Here is an 18,097-nt window from a genome sequence, read left to right as displayed (position 1 = left end):
CCTCTGCTCCTGTTCCAGATGGTCCTCCATGGCCCTACCTACATCCAGATGCCTTTCTTATTGCTGTCTGTCCAGATGACAAGCTCCACAGACCTATCGCTGTTAGCTTTCATCACTGTTTTCCAAAAGCTCATTGCCTGCATTCAAGTGTTCCACATGTGGAACTACTCACCACAGGACTTAAACTGCCATCTCATGGACGTTAGCCCACTTCACCATGACAAATGCCCACATACAGGATCTATGGCTCATCCTTTCGCCATATGGACATTGGCTGCAAAGAAATTGTTTCTTGCAGGACAGCTATACCTCATGCCCGCATTCTCATATCCATACTGAGCCATCTGGCTCCCGCTGGACAAAACCTAACATGGACTCTGTCATCCCATATACAAACCACCAACTGTTTGGACTCATGTCACATTCATTTGCTCTTTTCAGTCATTGGACTCATTTCCACTGGTTGTTGCTTTTTCATACTATATATTGATTGTCTATTGCTTTTCTCTTGGCCTATTGAAGGCTTTTTCCGTTGGTTATATTTCATGTGCCCCCTTTTCACCCCCACTTTTGACTTTGAATAATCTTTGGTATGTATGGTGTATGATTGGGTTCCAGACAATCAAAGGCTTCCCATGTGCATCACCAGTGTGATACTTCCCTTAATAGGATGCCCTCTCCAATATTCTCACACCAAAATTTCTATGGCAAAGATTAATTCGGAAAATACTCATCCCCACCCACCTGTGAGTCCTCGTAATTTCCGAGGGGGGGGGGAATGTTACCCATGCTGCTTCATATAAATTTTGGTATAAATGATAACCCTTAATGACCCCTAGATGAATTCTGTCCACCATTGCCAGCAAGGCACAAGGACATGTACCACACCCCTGAGGGGTACCCACATCATCATATCTAGAGAGTCGCATAAGAGGATTATCATATGACCAGGAAGAGCAAATGTTTGCCTTGCCTGAGGCTCTTACCCCCTCCCCAGGTCTGTTGTCCGAGCAGCTTAAGACCACTAAGACAATCAGACAGGGATATCCAGGTGAAAAGCAAGTAATTAAACACCTTTGTTCTCACCATCAAGCACCTTTGCCAGAAGCAAGATTTTGCCTATAAATACTCTCAGATTTGCCTGTTCACTGGGCCAGTCTGGATTTCAGGGGGAAGCTCTGTCCCCTTGAACCCTGACCTGGCTCCTGGCTCCTGGCTCCTGGCCAGTCATTCCATGGCTGAGCCTCATGCCATCCTCATCATATTCCATTTGGATTCCTGGAGGGAGTCTACATTCTGGTACGTATCACCCCAGTGATGCCTAAAATCTTATTCCATGCTAACCTATGCTTTTCCTGAGCCTTGTATGTGTGTGTGTATGCTAGTGAATCGTATGTGCTTTCCCCTTATAAATAAATTGGTTATTAATTCTAGAAGTCTGTCTCAGCTCTATTTGTTGGGAGGCCCTGGTCTACTCCGTATACATATCGGGAGACGATCTCGGTGGGCTCTTGTAGCCAGCCCCCCTCTTGCAATATTTGGACTAATAACAACATAATAAAATTCCCCTACGGACCCTTGGCTACATGTGTACTACTTCTTTAGAGGACCAGCGTGGTCTGAGTGTTGTGTTAGGAGAGCAGGGTTTGAATTCCACCTTGGCCATATAAAGCCATTGGGTGGCCTTGGGCAAGTCACACTCTCTCTGCCTCAGAGGATGGCAACAGCAAACTCCCTCTGAAGAAACTTGCCAAGAAAACCCTTTCATAGGTTCGCTGTAGGGTCACCATCAGTCGGAAATGACTTGAAGGCACACAACAGCAACAAACTTATACTTTAAACTGGATTAATCTCTGACAGAATGCAGAAGCAGGAGCAACTGAATGAGTTTGTATTTTGGAGTGTGTCTGGGGGTATGGTCCAGGATCATAGAACCTTGGAGGACTTTAGCAAAAATATCTGGCAGGAAGTATTGCAAAAAATATCTGGCAGAACGTTACAGATCAAGGTGTTTTCCTCACCTCTCATCTCTTTATGACTCATTCAAGTCATTTTGGGCTTATGACAACTCTAAGATGAACCTATTATGGGGTTTTCTTGACAGTATAGCCCTGCTATATTTGCTGGTTTGCTGCTGAGTGTTTTGAGCAAGCCATGCCTATGACTTTTTAACAGTGGGTGGCATAATTTTTAAAATATGTTTTTCAGGAGTGGGGCAAGGGAGAGAAAGGGCCATCAGTCCTCATGTAACCCATGGATTGCATTTTGCCACCCCTGCTATAGAATTTGAAATATGTTTAGTTGGATCAAACCAAGCATTTGATTCATAAAGTGGGCAACAAGGTACCTGTGGGAATCCCACTAACAGTTCATGGGTGCAGTAGTACCCTCCTGCTCATATTCCCTAGCAACTGGCACACAGTCTCTGTAGTACAGACTGCCAGAGGGTTGATGGCAGGGTGCATGCAGGTGGGTGTAAGTGAGATTTCAGTTCTGTTTTGCTTCAAACATTTGTGACAGCCAACCAGCTATGGAGCTTCTCAAGTTTTGGAACCTGCACTGACAGTTTCAAATGTTTCCCTTCCTTTTCCTTTTTTAGGATTCTAAGCATAAAGCAAGCCTTTTGGAACATGGCAAAGTCAAAACTGGCAACAACTCAGTTTACCAGAATCTAGTTCAGTGGATTAAAGCACTATTGGGAAATGACATTACTGTAAGCTGGAGATATGTATGCAATAAGGTGGGTGCTTGTTCTTATTCTTAATAGGAACTGAGCCTTAATTCATTTTTCTCCCCAGAAGTTTTCTGGTCTGGGGACAGGATGGAAGCATTACAATCAAGTGCAAACTGTCTGACAATATTTTGGGTTTTCATCAGTGCTATTAAAAGACTTTTCTGCTTTTTAAGTTAAAGAAAAAAACCTAAAAGCACAAAAATTTAGGGGATAGGTAATCAGTAACTGATTAAAACCAAAAATGTTTCCTATTTTATAAACAAGCTCTATTGTTTTTAAATTGAAGTAATCGTATCACTCACTAGTCTTTTACTTTAAATATTATTTCAAAATGTTAAATTATTTAAGAGGATCAATTTTTACAACAGAAAAATGAAAGATGTAGCAGGAAAAGCCAGATGAGTATAACAAATAAGAACAGAAAAAATAAAGCAAAAGTAAAAGCAACCTTCAAAAGCAACCTTTAAGAAGGATTGAAACTTATATGATGAGGAAGTTTCAATAGTTGCTTTACTGTTATCTAGGTCATGTGTAATAAAACAATGCCAAGTGATACTTGGATTTGATATGTATGTATTTCAACCAGGGCAATGTCCCAGACATTTTTGGACCAAATATCTATTGATAACATGGCCTGAATCTTTCTATCTTTTAGTGATTTTGTCTTGCTGCCACTAATAAGAATGTTATCAGACCTTTGTGATTGAACACTAAATCACTAGTGAAAATGATTAATAAAGCAGTTCATTGCTCATGATAAATTACTGGTTTATAATTAACCTAATTTTAGTTTTCAGTGGAAACCAGTGGTTTGGTTATCACAGGGGATGACCATCACATAGGATAAAAAGGAACAAAAGATGCTGCACTCCTTTGCATGTTGCTTTGTTGTTGTTTTTTAAATGTTTTTGCACTCTTCTTTTGAAGAATTATGAAAACAAATATTTAACACTGGGGCTGTATGCATGAGCCAAAAGTTCTCTGTTTCTTCTAGCCTGGCATCATGCTATCAGGATGATGCAGTCCATTAGTTCCAGGCTGGGATTAGCCAGTCCAGACACTGATCTGGCAATCCCAACCCAGTCCTGGCCCAAAGGGGCCTTTATCCAGTCTAAAAAGACCAACTTCTTGCCACAGAGTTTCCTGGAAACTCCATGGTGACAGCTGGCAGACTGCACAGCCCCGTGCCTTTCCTGCTACCATGTCTGCTCTGAAGGCCCCTGCCACAACCTGTGATGTTGGAAGGAGATACCTGGCCATGTAGGTGTAGGCAGGTGCCCCATTTCCACCCTTACGGGCCATGGCAGAGTCCTTCATAGTAGAGGTGACAGTGGTGGCAGGTAAAGGGTACATGGCAGCAGCAGATCTATGGTGCAGTGCTGTGTGTGTGCATGTGAAGTTGCCTGTCGCTGCATCAATCTGGGGACTGACCCTGGAGGAAACTATGGGCAAGATACCACAGGATTGTCCATGGTATCCTGCCTGTCTGTTTAGGTCCATTGACAGAGACTGTATTTCTTGCTTTGTCTTAAAAGAGGAAGTTAAAATAAGGATCTAATATAAATCTGTATGTGTACAGGTCAGATATTGTGGAACTCTGTTATCGGAAATTATTGCTGAAGTTCATGTTCCTCGGGGACCAGAATTACTATTGCAGCACAAAGATGTACCTGGTACGTATTGATTGAAGTATGATTCCTACTTTGATGAGAAGACCAACAAATTGAAGAGAGAAGTTAAGTGCTGACTTCTACCCTGCACATTTTTATGTCTAATCACTTTAATAATTTACTATTTTGCAAAACAGCAACAAGTAGCTGTCCAGAAAATAGGTGGAATAAAGGGGAGGCAGCAGAGAAGGAAATAGCACTTTGACATCCTTAACTTAAAAACCCTTTCCTTTTCTTTTACTAATAGGGAGAAGCTCTGCAGAACAGGATTACAACAAAGGTGGTGAACACAGTTCTTTTAGTCATGACACTAGTTCCTTCCAGGACATGGACAATGCACAGCAAGAAGCTGCATCTTTTTCTCAAGACAATGGGGAAATTCCACCATTCCCTGAAGCAGAAGATGAGGAAATGCCTTCTTCAGTCTGTGAAATAAGTAAGTTTTAAATTTTTTCAGTCAAATATCTCTTGAAAAACAAATATGCTCCATTCCTCTGTCACCATCTCTAAGGTGCTTCCAAATAGAAGGCTCCTGCTGGTACCAATCCAGACACATTTTTGGGGGGTGTGGGGGATAGAAATTTAAAAAAGACAAAGGAAGAAACTCAGTAAGTACACTGTAAGGTTGCTCTGCTTTAGGCTCTGAATTCGTAATGGATTTACCTTGGTGCCTGTCTTACAAATATGTGTTTAGGACATGTAATACTGCTGATAAGCGTTACACACAGACACACACGCGCACACATCTTTAGGCAAAAATGCAAAAATGGAATATCATCAAACATATGATCTATCTATTTATTTAGTTGCATCAATGTACATAGTGCTTTACAAGTAAAAGAGAAACAAAACAGTTGCCTGCCCTCAGGTATACAATCGAATTAAGACATGATACAAAAAGGGAAGAGGAGATGGCAGTGTGTGTGGGGGGGGGGGGACCCCCCCTGGTGCCTGTCTCTCTCTCCTTATAAGGGCCCTCGTCACTCCCCTTCACTCCCAGATGTGGCATTGCCCCCACTTCTGGCCTCCACCTTTCTCCTATTTTCCTTCACTTCCCCACCTTCCAGCCCCGTGTCTTCTGGCTCCTCCTGCCCCCCTTTCACCCCCCTCGCCTGTTCAACCTGATCCTCCTTTTCCAACCCTTTACACATACATTTCAGTGATGTGGGATTATTACAGATGACATTAAACAACAAGTACAGCTTTCAGTTTCTCCAGTTTATAATCTTGTTAACTTTCTCTTTCTGCAAAGTGAATGCTCTCTATTTACTGCTGAAGAGCCTTTGTTTTGAGATAATTATTGTCTTTAAATATTATGTTGTCTTTCCTAATTCAGTCTAGTCTAGGCTCTTTTTTTTTAAGGATTGAAAAAATCGCTATGTTTGCTCTTTTGCACCTATACATTGCATTGTACAATAAAATCTGTGTCTGAGCTATATATAATGTGAATGCAGACATACTGGATAATCAGGAATGAAAGCCAAAGCCAAAATAGAGCATTTAACTGTGAACATATGGTTGCAAACTGCATCCTCTTAATGAACATTTATTTTACCTCTGCAATAAATCTTTCAAAATAAAGCTTATTGCTTTTTAAATAACAAATACTTGTTGGTGCATTTGTTGACATAGTGTTAAATGGTTTTGATACTTAAACTCAGGAATTAGATCTTAAAACGGGGTGGCATCTGGACAGTGACATGTAAAATACTGTTTTCACCAAGGATCTCCTTTTAGGCATTATTGTAAAATATGACATCTGTTTGAGCAGTTTTCCAGCTCTTTTATGCATCTTTTTTAAGGATAGCTTCCCATCTTGTTTTTGTTTGACAGAGATACTCAAATGCAACCCAGACTAGTATCCAGCTGTTTCTGTGAGTGCAATCAGGAAGGGAACAATTCTGCAACACAGAATAGAATAGAATAGAATAGAATAGAATAGAATAGAATAGAATAGAATAGAATAGCATGTCCAGAGGAGGACAATCAAAATGGTGAAAGGTCTGGAAATCATGCATTATGAGGAGCGACTTAGGGAGCTGGGTATATTTAGTTTGGAGAAGAGACAGTTACAAGGTGATATTTGAAGGGATGTTTAAATATTTGAAGTGATGTTGTATTGATGTAGCAAGCTTGTTTTCTGCAGCTTCAGAGAATAGAGCAATGGATTCAAACTACAAGAAAAGAGATTCCATCTTAACATTAGGAAGAACATCCTGACAGTAAGAGCTGTTCAACAGTGGAACATGCTCCCTTGGAGTGTGGTGGAGTCTCCTTCTTTGGAAGTTTTTAAGCAGAGGCTGGATGGCCATCTGTTGGGAGTACTTTGCATATGGCTGCATGGCAGGGGGTTGGACTGGATGGCCCTTGTGGTCTACATATGGCAACCCCATTAATTCGATGGGGTTTTCTTAGAATAGGAATGCTCAGAAGTGTTTCTGCCAGTTCCTTCCTCTGAAAATATAGCCTATAGCAACCACTATTCATTGGGTTCTTCCATCCAAGTACTAACCAGGGCTGATCCTGTTTAGCTACCAAGATCAGATAGATCTGGTCCTTTATGGTATTTAGGCCTTTCAGTGCTTAATATTTTAATTTATTTTGCTTTGTGTTTCAAACAGAACTGTCCTCCCAATCAGCACCCTTAAAAACACCCAGAAGATTTCTACAGTTCAACAGAATAGTATTAATACAGGATGAAGAATTTCTACCGTGTCATACAATGGAGCAATACTGGGATTTCTACACCCATTGTGAAAATTTTGGATTTAGAACAACTTCTTGAGAGATATATGTTGCTCATCTATATCAGTTAAAAGCAAAAATATAATTAGAGCTTTTGTGGGGCTTAGTCTCTTTTGGAGTTTGTTCTTCCACATTTTTATTAATAGCACTTTTAAAACAGAGGAGCCCTGTAGAAAGCTGTAAACAGTTTGAGAGCTTATAAAAAAGGACTGAGCAGGAAGAGGACATGCAGCTCCAGTTGCTATGGCCTTTGGTCATAAAACGTAACATGACGTAGAGTGGATGGGAAGAGCCTGTTTGGGACAAGATAGTGTTTTTTGAAAATAAAAATTGTTGTGGAGAGGCATCTGTTGCATTTAGTAGTACTGGAGCACAGGCTGACACTCTGGAACGAAGTATTTCAGGTTAAAAAGGTGTTCACTTGTTTTTGACTAGGTCTTACAGAAAAGTTTAATGTTCTTTATTGAGATTAGCAACCAGTTTTGACATGGCAATCCTGCTTAAAAGAAAACAAACAATTATATCCTATGTGGATGCATTAACCATTTTAACCAGCACAGGACTTTTTCAGCTTCACATCTACTTAGGCTTATAAAGAGGTCTTGAAATATTGAACTGGTACTCAGTCACACACCTCTGTGTATATGTGTACGTCTTACCAGGCAACAAGTAATTGCATTTAATTAATTTTGTAACTAATGCTTTGTTTAATTATCACAAAAGGTAGCTATATAATTCTACCTCCAGTCTCAGTTTACCTTGGAAATTTCCATGTTCAGTAGGGTGAAGCTATATTTCAGTTCACTGTTTGATATGATAATATAAAGATAACAATGGTAACTCTTATGTAAGGAGAGAAACTTAACTTGCTTAAGGGCGTAGCATTAACTGTAGAATGGAGGTCCAGAACTATTGGGCAGGCATTAGCAATAATGTTTTGTACCTTGGCTTAAATTCACTTTGCTTGAACATATGGTTCCATAAAGATTCATGGAGCATTTTTTTTAAAAGCTGATGTGCATATAGTAAATTTCTTTGTTTTTCTTCAAAGTGAGTTGGTGCTGCTATAGCACTGCTCATGGAATTCGGTCTTTTTCTGTTTATTTAACATCTATCATTGTGACCAATACAATTTGTTTGTGAAAAGAGAAAGGTGGGGAAGTGAATTTGAGATCCATTCACCTACTTGTAATTCTTACACATGGTTAATGTGTTTACCATTTATATTGTCTCACTAAGATATAAAAGCACTTGGTAGATGGTGTTTGCTGAGCTATTTTGAAGTCCATGTAGAGGCTTCAAGATCTGTCTTGAATATCTAAGCACATAACAAAAACTGAAGGTTTTTTTTTCCCAGGTGGAATAGTTTCCAGTCTCTGAAGGCACTATATTTTCTTACATCTTATATTGCATATTTATAATGGATATAACATGCCATGATCAGTACTGAAGGTTTTTGGGGGGTTTTCAATCCATGGATTAAACAAAAATTCAAATATGTGAATTTGTTAGCTTCCATTTGTGAAAAAGGATGAGGAATAACTGAATGTTTGATTCATATTGGCCTATCCATCTGATTGGAGTATAAGCTGGTGCAATAGAAGTGATTGATTTCTGATATTCTTTTGTCTAAGCCTGTAATCATCACAGGGATGAGGGGATAGTCTGTACCAGTGTTATGCTTTGTGTCAGCATTCTGCTGAAAAGAACATCTAAAGTTTCAAATGCCAAAACTTAGAAGAAGGGAAAGAAAGAAAGAAAGAAAGAAAGAAAGAAAGAAAGAAAGAAAGGTAGCTAAATTAATGAGTGAAGTTTCTAAAACTGTTTTCTCCTTAGTAAAGGTCCTTTTGTGTTTTGGTCTTTTTTGGTCTTTTTCTGTTGGGATAACATTTTTCCTCAAACATAATTGAAAGACTTGTTAAAAGGAAGCAGCAGTTCATATTAATGTTTTGCCTGCAGGAGAATTCTATGCTGCCTGTGAAATGTAAAGGATTTATTTAACCATTTGATTCACTGCACTCTCCATTGAGTTGGCTGTTTATGTTGTTCTTCTGGGTGTAAGGCACTTAATAAATTACAGTAGTAGCATGTCAACTACAAGGCCTTGTAATTACATTTTGGATTAGTTTCATTCTTGCAGTGGGACATAAGATCAAGATTTGGAACGATAATATAAGAAAGTAAAAATTTTTTTTCACAAACTGCCTTCTAGGTACTGGAAAGTACAGAGACAATTTTTAAATTACTGTTTGTTCTATAATGCCAAAATACAAAATTTAGTTTTATTATCTTTATGCATTTACTTTAGAAGAATAGAAGAAAAAATTAACGTTGGGTAAATATACTAGACCAGTACACAGTTTTAAGTGACTGCTACTCTATTAGAGGATGAAATTCAAAGGGTAGCAACCAAGAGAAGTGGCCATATCTTGTTATGAAAAAATTCAGGTTTTGCTGCAATTCCCCTGAGAAAAATACAAAATGAAAAAGCACTGATTTTCCTCTAAAACATTATGAAAATTATGGTCAGTAAGAAACTACATTGAAAAATTATACAGACAGATATAAATAGTGAACAGAGGGTAGGTAATGAGCACTTTACTTTAGAGTGTAACAAAGGCCCAAAACTGTTTAGTTATAAATCTGCTTTCCCCAGCAACTGAGATATGAGACAGTCCTAGGGCCTAGGGAAGGGGAAATATTAGTGAAATAGATTTCTTGGGTTTTTGCACTTGCAGTTTTGTAGACAGATAATTCCCACAATGGTGATTTGGAAAAGAATAAATACTGCAGAAAAATATTAAACAGATTTGCATTATTTGCATGTAAATGGTGTGTTGCATGCTCTCAGTAGGCATGGATAATCAGAGTAGGACCCATTGAATTGAATGGGGATTACTCTGAGGAAAGTGCATGTATATTTCTGCATGGGCCTCATTACCGTTATGACACAGTGAAGGATAATGTTGTTCTTTGCAGACATATCCCCTTGATCAGTAGAATATGAGTTGGATAAGATCTACGTGAATGGAAGTTACTATGCAGTGCTGGATTTAGAAATTATTGGTATATGTGTTGAAGAAGGAAGTATTTAATATTAATTTAGTTATTACTTATTTGATTTACTTATATTCCTCCTTCCTCCCATTAATGGAACTCAAGGTGACTAATATATTTAAAAACAATACAGATTAAAACTATAAAAAGTCATTAAAAGTTTAAATATAAGAGTTGTTTAAAAAGCAATTAAGCAGTTTATAAAGTTAAAACAGTAAATACATTAAAATCTATTTAATAGACCATATGCAAACCTTAAAAACAACACTACATAGCATTTTTTTAAAAGTCTCCTGGCATAAAAATCTTTTGACTTGCTGATGGAAGAAGAACAAGGATATGGCCATCCTTGCCTCCCTAGAGATGGAGTTGCAGACTTTAGGAGTAGGCCCTCTCCCTTGTTCCCACCATGAAGCTGGGAAGGTGATGGGATAGAGAAATGGGGCTCTGCAAATGATCGTACAGCTCTAAAGGGCTCATAAAGGGAGACACGGTCCTTCAGGCAACCTGAACCGAAGCCATATAGGGGTTTGTATGTCAAAACCAGCACTTTCCCAGCATCACAACTGAAAAGGTTTCTGTGCCCATTTGTCCAATTCCGTGATAATGGTATTGAGCACAAGTCTTTTGAAGTTGATCAGAAAGCAGAGGTGGCTGGGTGTGGGATCTCTGGCATGCCTGATGTTAAACTGCAACTCTCATCTCTGGCCAGTCTGGTAGGGCTAATGGGAATTTGAGTCCAACATTTTGAGATACCACAACTGAGATGAAAATGGCAAAAAGGATTCCTCAGATTGCAGTTATCATCTGTGCATAAAACAAAAGCACGCCAGATCAAGGAATACCCTCAAGCTGTGTATCTAGTTCCCTTATTCTCTTCCAAAATGGGTTATATTTTATATCTTACTACAACCCCCAGTCAACGGTAACTCCTTTTTCTCTAAATTACATTTTGATTTCTTCATCTCCACCCATGTCTGACCTAACACAAGGCACCCATTTATTAACAGCACTGCCACACCAAGAACACAAGGGTTGTGTGGTGTCAGCATACTGATGTCATTTGAGCCAAAATCTCTTCAACAGATCACCCAGAACTTGAATATAAAGATTAAAAAACAGACATGGAGGACAAGAACCCCGTGACTGCCAAGGGTTATAGTTTGGAACACCACTCATCCTGAACCACCTTATTGGATTTGCTTTGACAGTTCTGACAATCTTGACAGTAGCTTTTAAAAATTCACTATAGTTTTCACAAAATCCCTACCAAATTCCTTTGTTCTGTTTTTTGCATAGGGGACTTCTTTTATTTTCCTCACCATCATATTCTCAGCAGTTGTTCAGAACACAGTGTTGCTTCTTGCTTATCCAGGAAGCTATTGCCTATAACTGACATCATGGAAAAGAAGAAAACCTGACCAATATGTAGCCCTTTCTTAAAGCTACAAGTATCTGCTGTCATTGTCAAGAAAGTTAAAGAAAGGAATCCACTGTTATCCCCAGTCTTCTAGCTCTCCTAAACAGGCACACTTCCAGTATCCTGAACTATAATCCTGATTTACTGTAAGGAAGCGCAGCCATTTCTTGCTGGTTCAAGAGGATACAAATTGTACTCTAACATGTAGAGAGTGATCTAGATTGTAGGGCAGCGCATGGTAAGAGGTATTGCTCATAGAAAGTCTAAATGGTCAACAGAGATAGTATAGAAAAATCTAGCTAATTATTTACTTTTAACTAACTATTGACTATTTTCCAACCTTGCCAAGGGTTCATTGGTAGCACCTACAGTCTGTAAAAAACACTTTAAATATAATTTTGTTAACTTAATAACACACCTAGTATTTGAACTACACAAAACAACAAACAATAGCCATGCATGACAAAAAACAAAAAAGCAATGTCATGTCCCTATTCCTGCCACACATTTAAGATTTACTTCCCACTCTGACTACAGTAAATAAACTTATACACAATATTCCTGTTTACTAAACTACATTTATTATGGTTACAAAATAGAATACAAAAACACAAAAAATATAATACAAAAAAGTAATATAAAATTATGTTCTTTCTATATATCAAATCCTTTTGTTACAATGTCCTCTTTTTCCTTTTTTATATAGTCTGTAAAAGGTGCTTAAAGGGTAAAAGTACAATCTGTAACATTTGTTTCACACCAAGTTCCATTCAAAATGGACCCAAACCATCAATTTTCTTGAAGCTGCCAATAAGTCCTGAACTTGCTTGAATGCATTCAGGATGTTAACTTGTCTAAATATGAAACTGGGTCAAAATTGCTTCATAATGGCACATTCTATACCAAAAAATACAGAAATCCTATTTGTTTTAAAGTAGTTGACAGATGAGGTCCCAAATCTTCCTGTTGTCTTCATTTGGATCTCATTCGATAACACACCTATTCTGGGAGCTTTGTGATCAGTCATGTGGATTTCAGCTCCATAAAAATGTCCCAGTATGGGGTAGTGGTTTGAGTGTTGGACTATGACTTTGGAGACTAGAATTTGAATCCCAGCTTGGCCATGAAAACCCAGTGGGTGACCTTGGGCAAGTCACACTCTCTCAGCCTCAGAGGACGGCAGTGGCAAACCCACTCCGAAGAAACTTCCAAGAAAATACCATCTTCGGTTCGCTGTAAGTCAGAAGTGACTTGGAGGCACACAACCATAACAAAAAGGTTCACAGTGCAGTTAGATGTATGTTACAATATAGCAACATCTTGTAGCACCGTTTAGACTAACCGAAAGAAAGAAGTTGGCAGCATGAGCTGTAGACTTGAGCTTACTCCTCAGAGCAACGAAGCAAGCTCATGTCTATGGACTTTATCACACGGGGAAAATTGGAAGGTTAAGCAAAGGTTAATCCAGGGTCATCCAAGTCATGTCACTTAATTTTGCAAAAGATTTTCAAACTACGTCACACGCAAACAGTACACAATCCAAACGCAATCATGAGACATCCCAGGAATAGCTGAATTTGGAAAAATGTCAAATTTATAAATAATTTTCCACTGCAAATTTGCAGTCAATTTGCATTTGCATTAGTATGAAATGCATCTCCAGTTTGGCCATGGGATCACTGTTGGCCATGGGATCCTGTCCTCCCTGCAAATGCGCAAACATGCTAATTCCCTACAAATGCACACTAATTCCCTACAAGTGTGCTAAGCTACTACATAACTTCTTGCATTTTCAGATTCCCCCCTTCTTCTTCTTCCTCTTCTTTCAGGACAGTGATACATTCCTCTGTGTGAAAAAGTCCTAAGAAAGCTCATGCTACCAACTTCTTTCTTCCAGTTAGGGTAGTCTAAAAGGTGCTACAAGATCCCTTTGCATACTGATTTTCCAGACTAACATGGCCATGTCTTCCAATTCTAGCTTCAGAAAGATCAGGGTGAACAGATGTCCTCCTTTTCCGGGACATGCCCTACATTTCAGCCTTCTGTCCAGGAGGAATTCCAAAAGGTCCTCCAATCTGAGCATGACTAAGAAGCCTGAATTTATATTTATATGGGTGTTTTCAGCTTTTATTTTGTAATGTCCCTCCGTTTTTCTTGAATGGCCTACATTCTGCAGTGCCTTGTCCTCCACTGCAGTTGTGACGCCTGAGAAAGAGACAAGCAAACGACTCAAAATCCTGAATGCAAGTCCAAACAAGCGACAGAGTCCCAGTAGAAGCCAGTCTAGACAATCCACATACTAGAGACCTGTTGCCATAATACGCTTTTCTAAAGGAAAAAATGTGGCCCTTCTGGGCCAAGTAAAAAGGGTCAACTCTGGGGAAGGGCAGATGTCATCTCTCTCTTTCTCTCCATCTCTGGAATAAAAGATTGAAACAAAGGACAGCTATCATGTTTTACAAAAGAGAGGTGTGGACAGTATCCCAGCTCTGGAGGGGAGTTGACCTTTAGGCAAAAGAGATAAGCTGGAAAGACCAGCTTTTGCCAAAGCAGCCCCTGGGAGGCTGGAAACCTTCCAAATGTGCTGCTAGTGGAAACAAGCCAGAAGATTAAATCCGCAGCTAATTCCTGGGCAGCCCTTCCTTGCCCCCCACTTTGCAAAGAAAAAGTTGGAGCAAACAGGGGATTAACTGGAAAGGACTCCACAAACCCCTGGGATCTTCCAGAGTTTCTCCTTCAGAGTTTCAGGCGCTGGTTCTGAAAGACTCTCCAGGTGGGCCTTTGCAGCCACCAAAGTAAAGGCATGTTGGCTGGGAAAGAGCCGGAGCATGGAAAGGCCATCCCATCCCAAGCCCCCGCCTTTGCCTATTTAGGTCACTTATTCGACAGCCAGCCAGAGCTAAGCCTGGATGGAAATGCCTGGCGCAACACTAATGACGGGATGGGTTTTGCTAACCAGCCAGCAGCCTCCTCCTCCTCCTCCTCCTCCTTGGGCCCAGGGAGCAGGGAAAGCCCTCCTGGGATGCCACGGTCCCCCCGCCTTGCCTTCCTTTTTCTTCCGACAGTCTGCAAAGTGCAAACTGAAGAGAGAGCCACCGTGGCATTGACTACAACTCTGGAGGGACCAGGGTTCAAATCCCCCGCTCGGCCCTGCTGCAAAGCCACACTCTCTCAGCCTCTTCCTCTGGAGCATCTTGCCAGGAAAGACCAGGACAGGGCCAACACAAGTCCCTCGAAGGCACCCAAGGCCCAAAACGCCAAGGGAGGAGGTCTGGCCGGGAGAAAGAGAGAGAGAGAGAGCAGGGAGGCAGGCAGAAGGAAAGAGAGAAAGAAAGAAAGGGAAGAAAGAAGGAAGTAAAGGCAGAGAGAGAGAAGGAAATGAAGGAAGGAAGGAAGGGAGGGCGCGCGGAGAGGTAGGCAGAGAGAAGGAAAGAAAGAAAGAAAGAGAAAGAAAGAAAGAAAGAGGAAGGAAAGAAGGGCAAGTAGGTAGGCAGACAGAAATAGAGAAAGGAAGGAAGGGCAGAAAGAGAGCGAAAGAAAGAAAAGGAAAGAAATAAAACAGGAAGGCAGGCAGAAAGAAAAGGAAGGAAGGAAGGCAGAGTCGAAGGCGGCGGCGGAGGAGGAGGAGGAGGAGAGGCTGAAGTTCTTGGGCGGAAGAGAGCCCCGGCGCCGAAGGCAGGGCTGGCCTGCTGCCCCCGCTTGGCCGGTCTCCCGCTGCTCTGCTGCTGCTGCTGCTGCTGATGATGATGATGCTGGAGGGGGCGCCCTGGGGCTTCTCCCGGGGGAGGGAGGGAGGGAGGGAGGGGGTATCTCTGGCCTGAGTCTGCCCCCTGCCCTCCCCTCCTGCTGCTGCTGCTGCTGCTGCTGCTGGGCGCCCCTCCTTCCCTCGACGTCATGGGATCCTCTCCTTTTCCCCGCCGCCCCGGTGCCTTCCTTCCTTCCTTCCTTTCCCAGTCCCAGGCACGAGGGAGAGGGAGAGGAGCAGGAGGAGATGCTGCCTGAGCCCCGGAGGCTAAGCGGGGCCGCGGGAGGGAAGCCAGTCCAGCTGTAACCATCTGGCTCCTCCCTTTCCCCTCGGCGCTGGCGGCTCCAGTAAGTGGCTCCTCCAAAAGAGGCTCCGAAACTTTCCTCGTTTTCCCCTTGGAAGGGAGGGAAAGCAGGGAGGAGCCCCGAGGGGAGCAGACAGAGTCCCAGGAAAGTTGGGGGCAGTTTGGGGAGCCGGCGCTGGGCTGGAGTCTGGGGCTCTGGAGGCCGGGGTCGGGGCCCCTGCTCAGCCCTGGGAGCCCCCGGGGTGCCCTCGGGCAAGGCACACTCTCTCAGCCTCAGGGGAAGGCGATGGTAACCCACTCTGGAGGAATCTTGCCAAGGAAGCCCCGGCAGAGGCCGCCTCAGAGTGGCCATAAGTCTGCAATGACTGGAAGGCACACAACAACAAGAGTAGCAACAGCAAGTACATTTCTATAGCGCTTCTCAGTGCACTTAAGCACTTCCCAAGCAGTTGACAAAGTGTAAGCCAATGGCCCCAACAAGCCGGCTATTCATTTTAGCCACCTGCAGAAGGAGGCAAGGCTGAGCCAACCCTGAGTCCCTGGCTGGAATTGAACCCACAACCTTGCGACTGGGAGTGAGGGGCTGCAGTGCAGGTGTTTACTTGCTGTGCCACCAGGGCTCTGCAATACTGGGCGGGAGTGAGGGACGGAGCGACTGAGGAAAGAAAGGCACAGACCTGGCTGACTTGTGGCCACCACCGTCTTTGGCCCTTGACCAACCTCCTCATGTCCTGAGTTGGGAGGCTGAGTGCCACAACCTCCAAAGTGCAGCTCCTTGATATGTGCCTTCGAGTTGTCTCCAACTTATGGCCACTCTAAGGTGAACCTGGTTATGGGGTTTTTCTTGGCCCGTTTCTACAGAAGGGGGTTTGCTTTGCCCATCCTCTGAGGCTGAGAGAGAGTGTGGCCTGTCCAAGGTCTCCCAGTGAGTTACATAGAAGCATAGAGTTGGAAGATACCTCAAGGGCCATCCAGACCAACCCCATTCTGCCATGCAGGAACTCACAGTCAAAGCATCCCCAACAGGTGGCCATCCAGCCTCTGCTTAAAGGCTTCCAAAGAGGGATACTCCATCACTCTCTAAGGGAGTGCGTTCCACTGTCCAACAGCCCTTACTGTCAGGAAGTTCCTCCTAATGTTGAGCTGGAATCTCTTTCCTGTAGTTTGCATCCATTGTTTCAGGTCCTGTTCTCTGGAGCAGCAGAAAACAAGCTTGCTCCCTCCTCAGTATGACTTCCCTTCAAATATTTATGGCTGAGTGGGGATTTGAACCCTGGTCTCCCAGTGTCCTAATGCAATGCTTAAAGCTCTACGCCATGCTGGCTCTTGAGGTGTATCTGTTGTTGTTGTTGTTGTTGTTGTTGTTGTTGTTGTTGTTGTGTGCCTTCAAGTCCTTTCTGACTTGTGGTGATCCCAAGGCGAATCTATCATTGGATTTTCCTGCCAAGATTTGTTCAGAGGGGGTTTCCCTTTGCCTTTGCCATCCTCTGAGGTTGAGAGAGTGTAACTTGCCTAGGGTCACCCTGGTCATCCAGCAGGTATTCTGACCCTGGCTGCCAGAGTCCTGCTCCAACGCTCAAAACTACTAGACAACGCTGGCTCTTGAGACGCATCTGTTGTTGTCGTGTGCCTTCAAGTCCTTTCTGACATATAGCAACCCTAAGGCTAACCTGTCATCGAGTTTTCTTGGCAATCTTCTTCAGAGAGTGTTTACCATTGCCAATCTCTGAGACTGAGAGAGTCTTACTTGCCCAAGGTCACCAGTGGGTTTTTATGCTTGAGCAGGGAACTGAACCCTGATCTCCAGAGGTATAGTCCCAACACTAAAACCACTTGGAGTGTAGTGGAGTCTCCTTCCTTGGAGGTCTTTAAACAGAAGCTGGATGGCCATCTCTTGGGGGCACTTTGATTGAGAGTTCCTGCATGGCAGAATGGGGTTGGACTGGATGGCCCTTGTGGTCTCTTCCAACTCTATGATTCTATGAGTCTATGCTGGCTGTACACTGTTTCAATAATGCAGTTTGACACCACTTTAACTTCTGTGGCTCTGTCCTACAGGATCCTGGTATTTGTAGTTTGGTGAGACACCATCGCTCCTCTGGCAGAGAAAGCTCAAGACTCTTGTAAAACTACACAAATCAGAGGAGTCCATAGGATGGAGCTAAAGCTCTTAAAAGTGGTGTCAATCTACACAGTGTAGACAGCCCCTACAGGGGAGACAGCCAGAGCCTTGCCAAAGTGCTGGGTGTCCTGTTGGCTTTGGGCCACATGAGGAGGGCAAGGTCCAAGTCAGCATAGAAAAAGTGCTTTTCAGGGTCCTACTTTTTTTGCACAGCCTTTTCTTTCGCCTCTATGCAGCAAACTCCTGGCACCATAGATAGCTATGCTGGCTGGGGATAGGGGGAGTTGCAGTCCAAAGAAG

The 18,097-nt window shown here is 42.4% G+C and overlaps 2 protein-coding genes across 4 annotated transcripts in view; both read left to right on the top strand.

Moving 5' to 3' along the window:
* The window catches only part of ANKRD31 (ankyrin repeat domain 31), a 94,110-nt gene extending 84,887 nt beyond the window's left edge, over window positions 1-9,223 (top strand). For all 3 annotated transcript variants that reach the window (XM_089494308.1, XM_089494304.1, XM_089494310.1), the window contains 4 exons: window positions 2,600-2,740; window positions 4,314-4,407; window positions 4,652-4,840; window positions 7,026-9,223. In XM_089494308.1, the coding sequence (XP_089350434.1) occupies window positions 2,600-2,740; window positions 4,314-4,407; window positions 4,652-4,840; window positions 7,026-7,189 (588 nt within the window). In that variant the 3' untranslated portion in view covers window positions 7,190-9,223. The remainder of the gene's footprint in view (window positions 1-2,599; window positions 2,741-4,313; window positions 4,408-4,651; window positions 4,841-7,025) is intronic.
* A 6,331-nt stretch (window positions 9,224-15,554) lies between these two features.
* Window positions 15,555-18,097, top strand: part of LOC149323929 (beta-1,3-galactosyl-O-glycosyl-glycoprotein beta-1,6-N-acetylglucosaminyltransferase 4-like) — a 47,984-nt gene continuing 45,441 nt past the window's right edge. The window contains exon 1 of the mRNA XM_089494266.1: window positions 15,555-15,718. The gene's annotated coding sequence lies outside the window, so the exon portion shown is untranslated. The remainder of the gene's footprint in view (window positions 15,719-18,097) is intronic.

Source organism: Sceloporus occidentalis, unplaced genomic scaffold (genome assembly GCF_023333645.1).
Source record: "Sceloporus occidentalis isolate IW3139 unplaced genomic scaffold, rSceOcc1.0.p SCAF_1, whole genome shotgun sequence".
Taxonomy (NCBI): domain Eukaryota; kingdom Metazoa; phylum Chordata; class Lepidosauria; order Squamata; family Phrynosomatidae; genus Sceloporus; species Sceloporus occidentalis.
The sequence above is the reverse complement of the archived record's forward strand: the minus strand, read 5'-3'. Positions and strand labels throughout refer to the sequence as shown.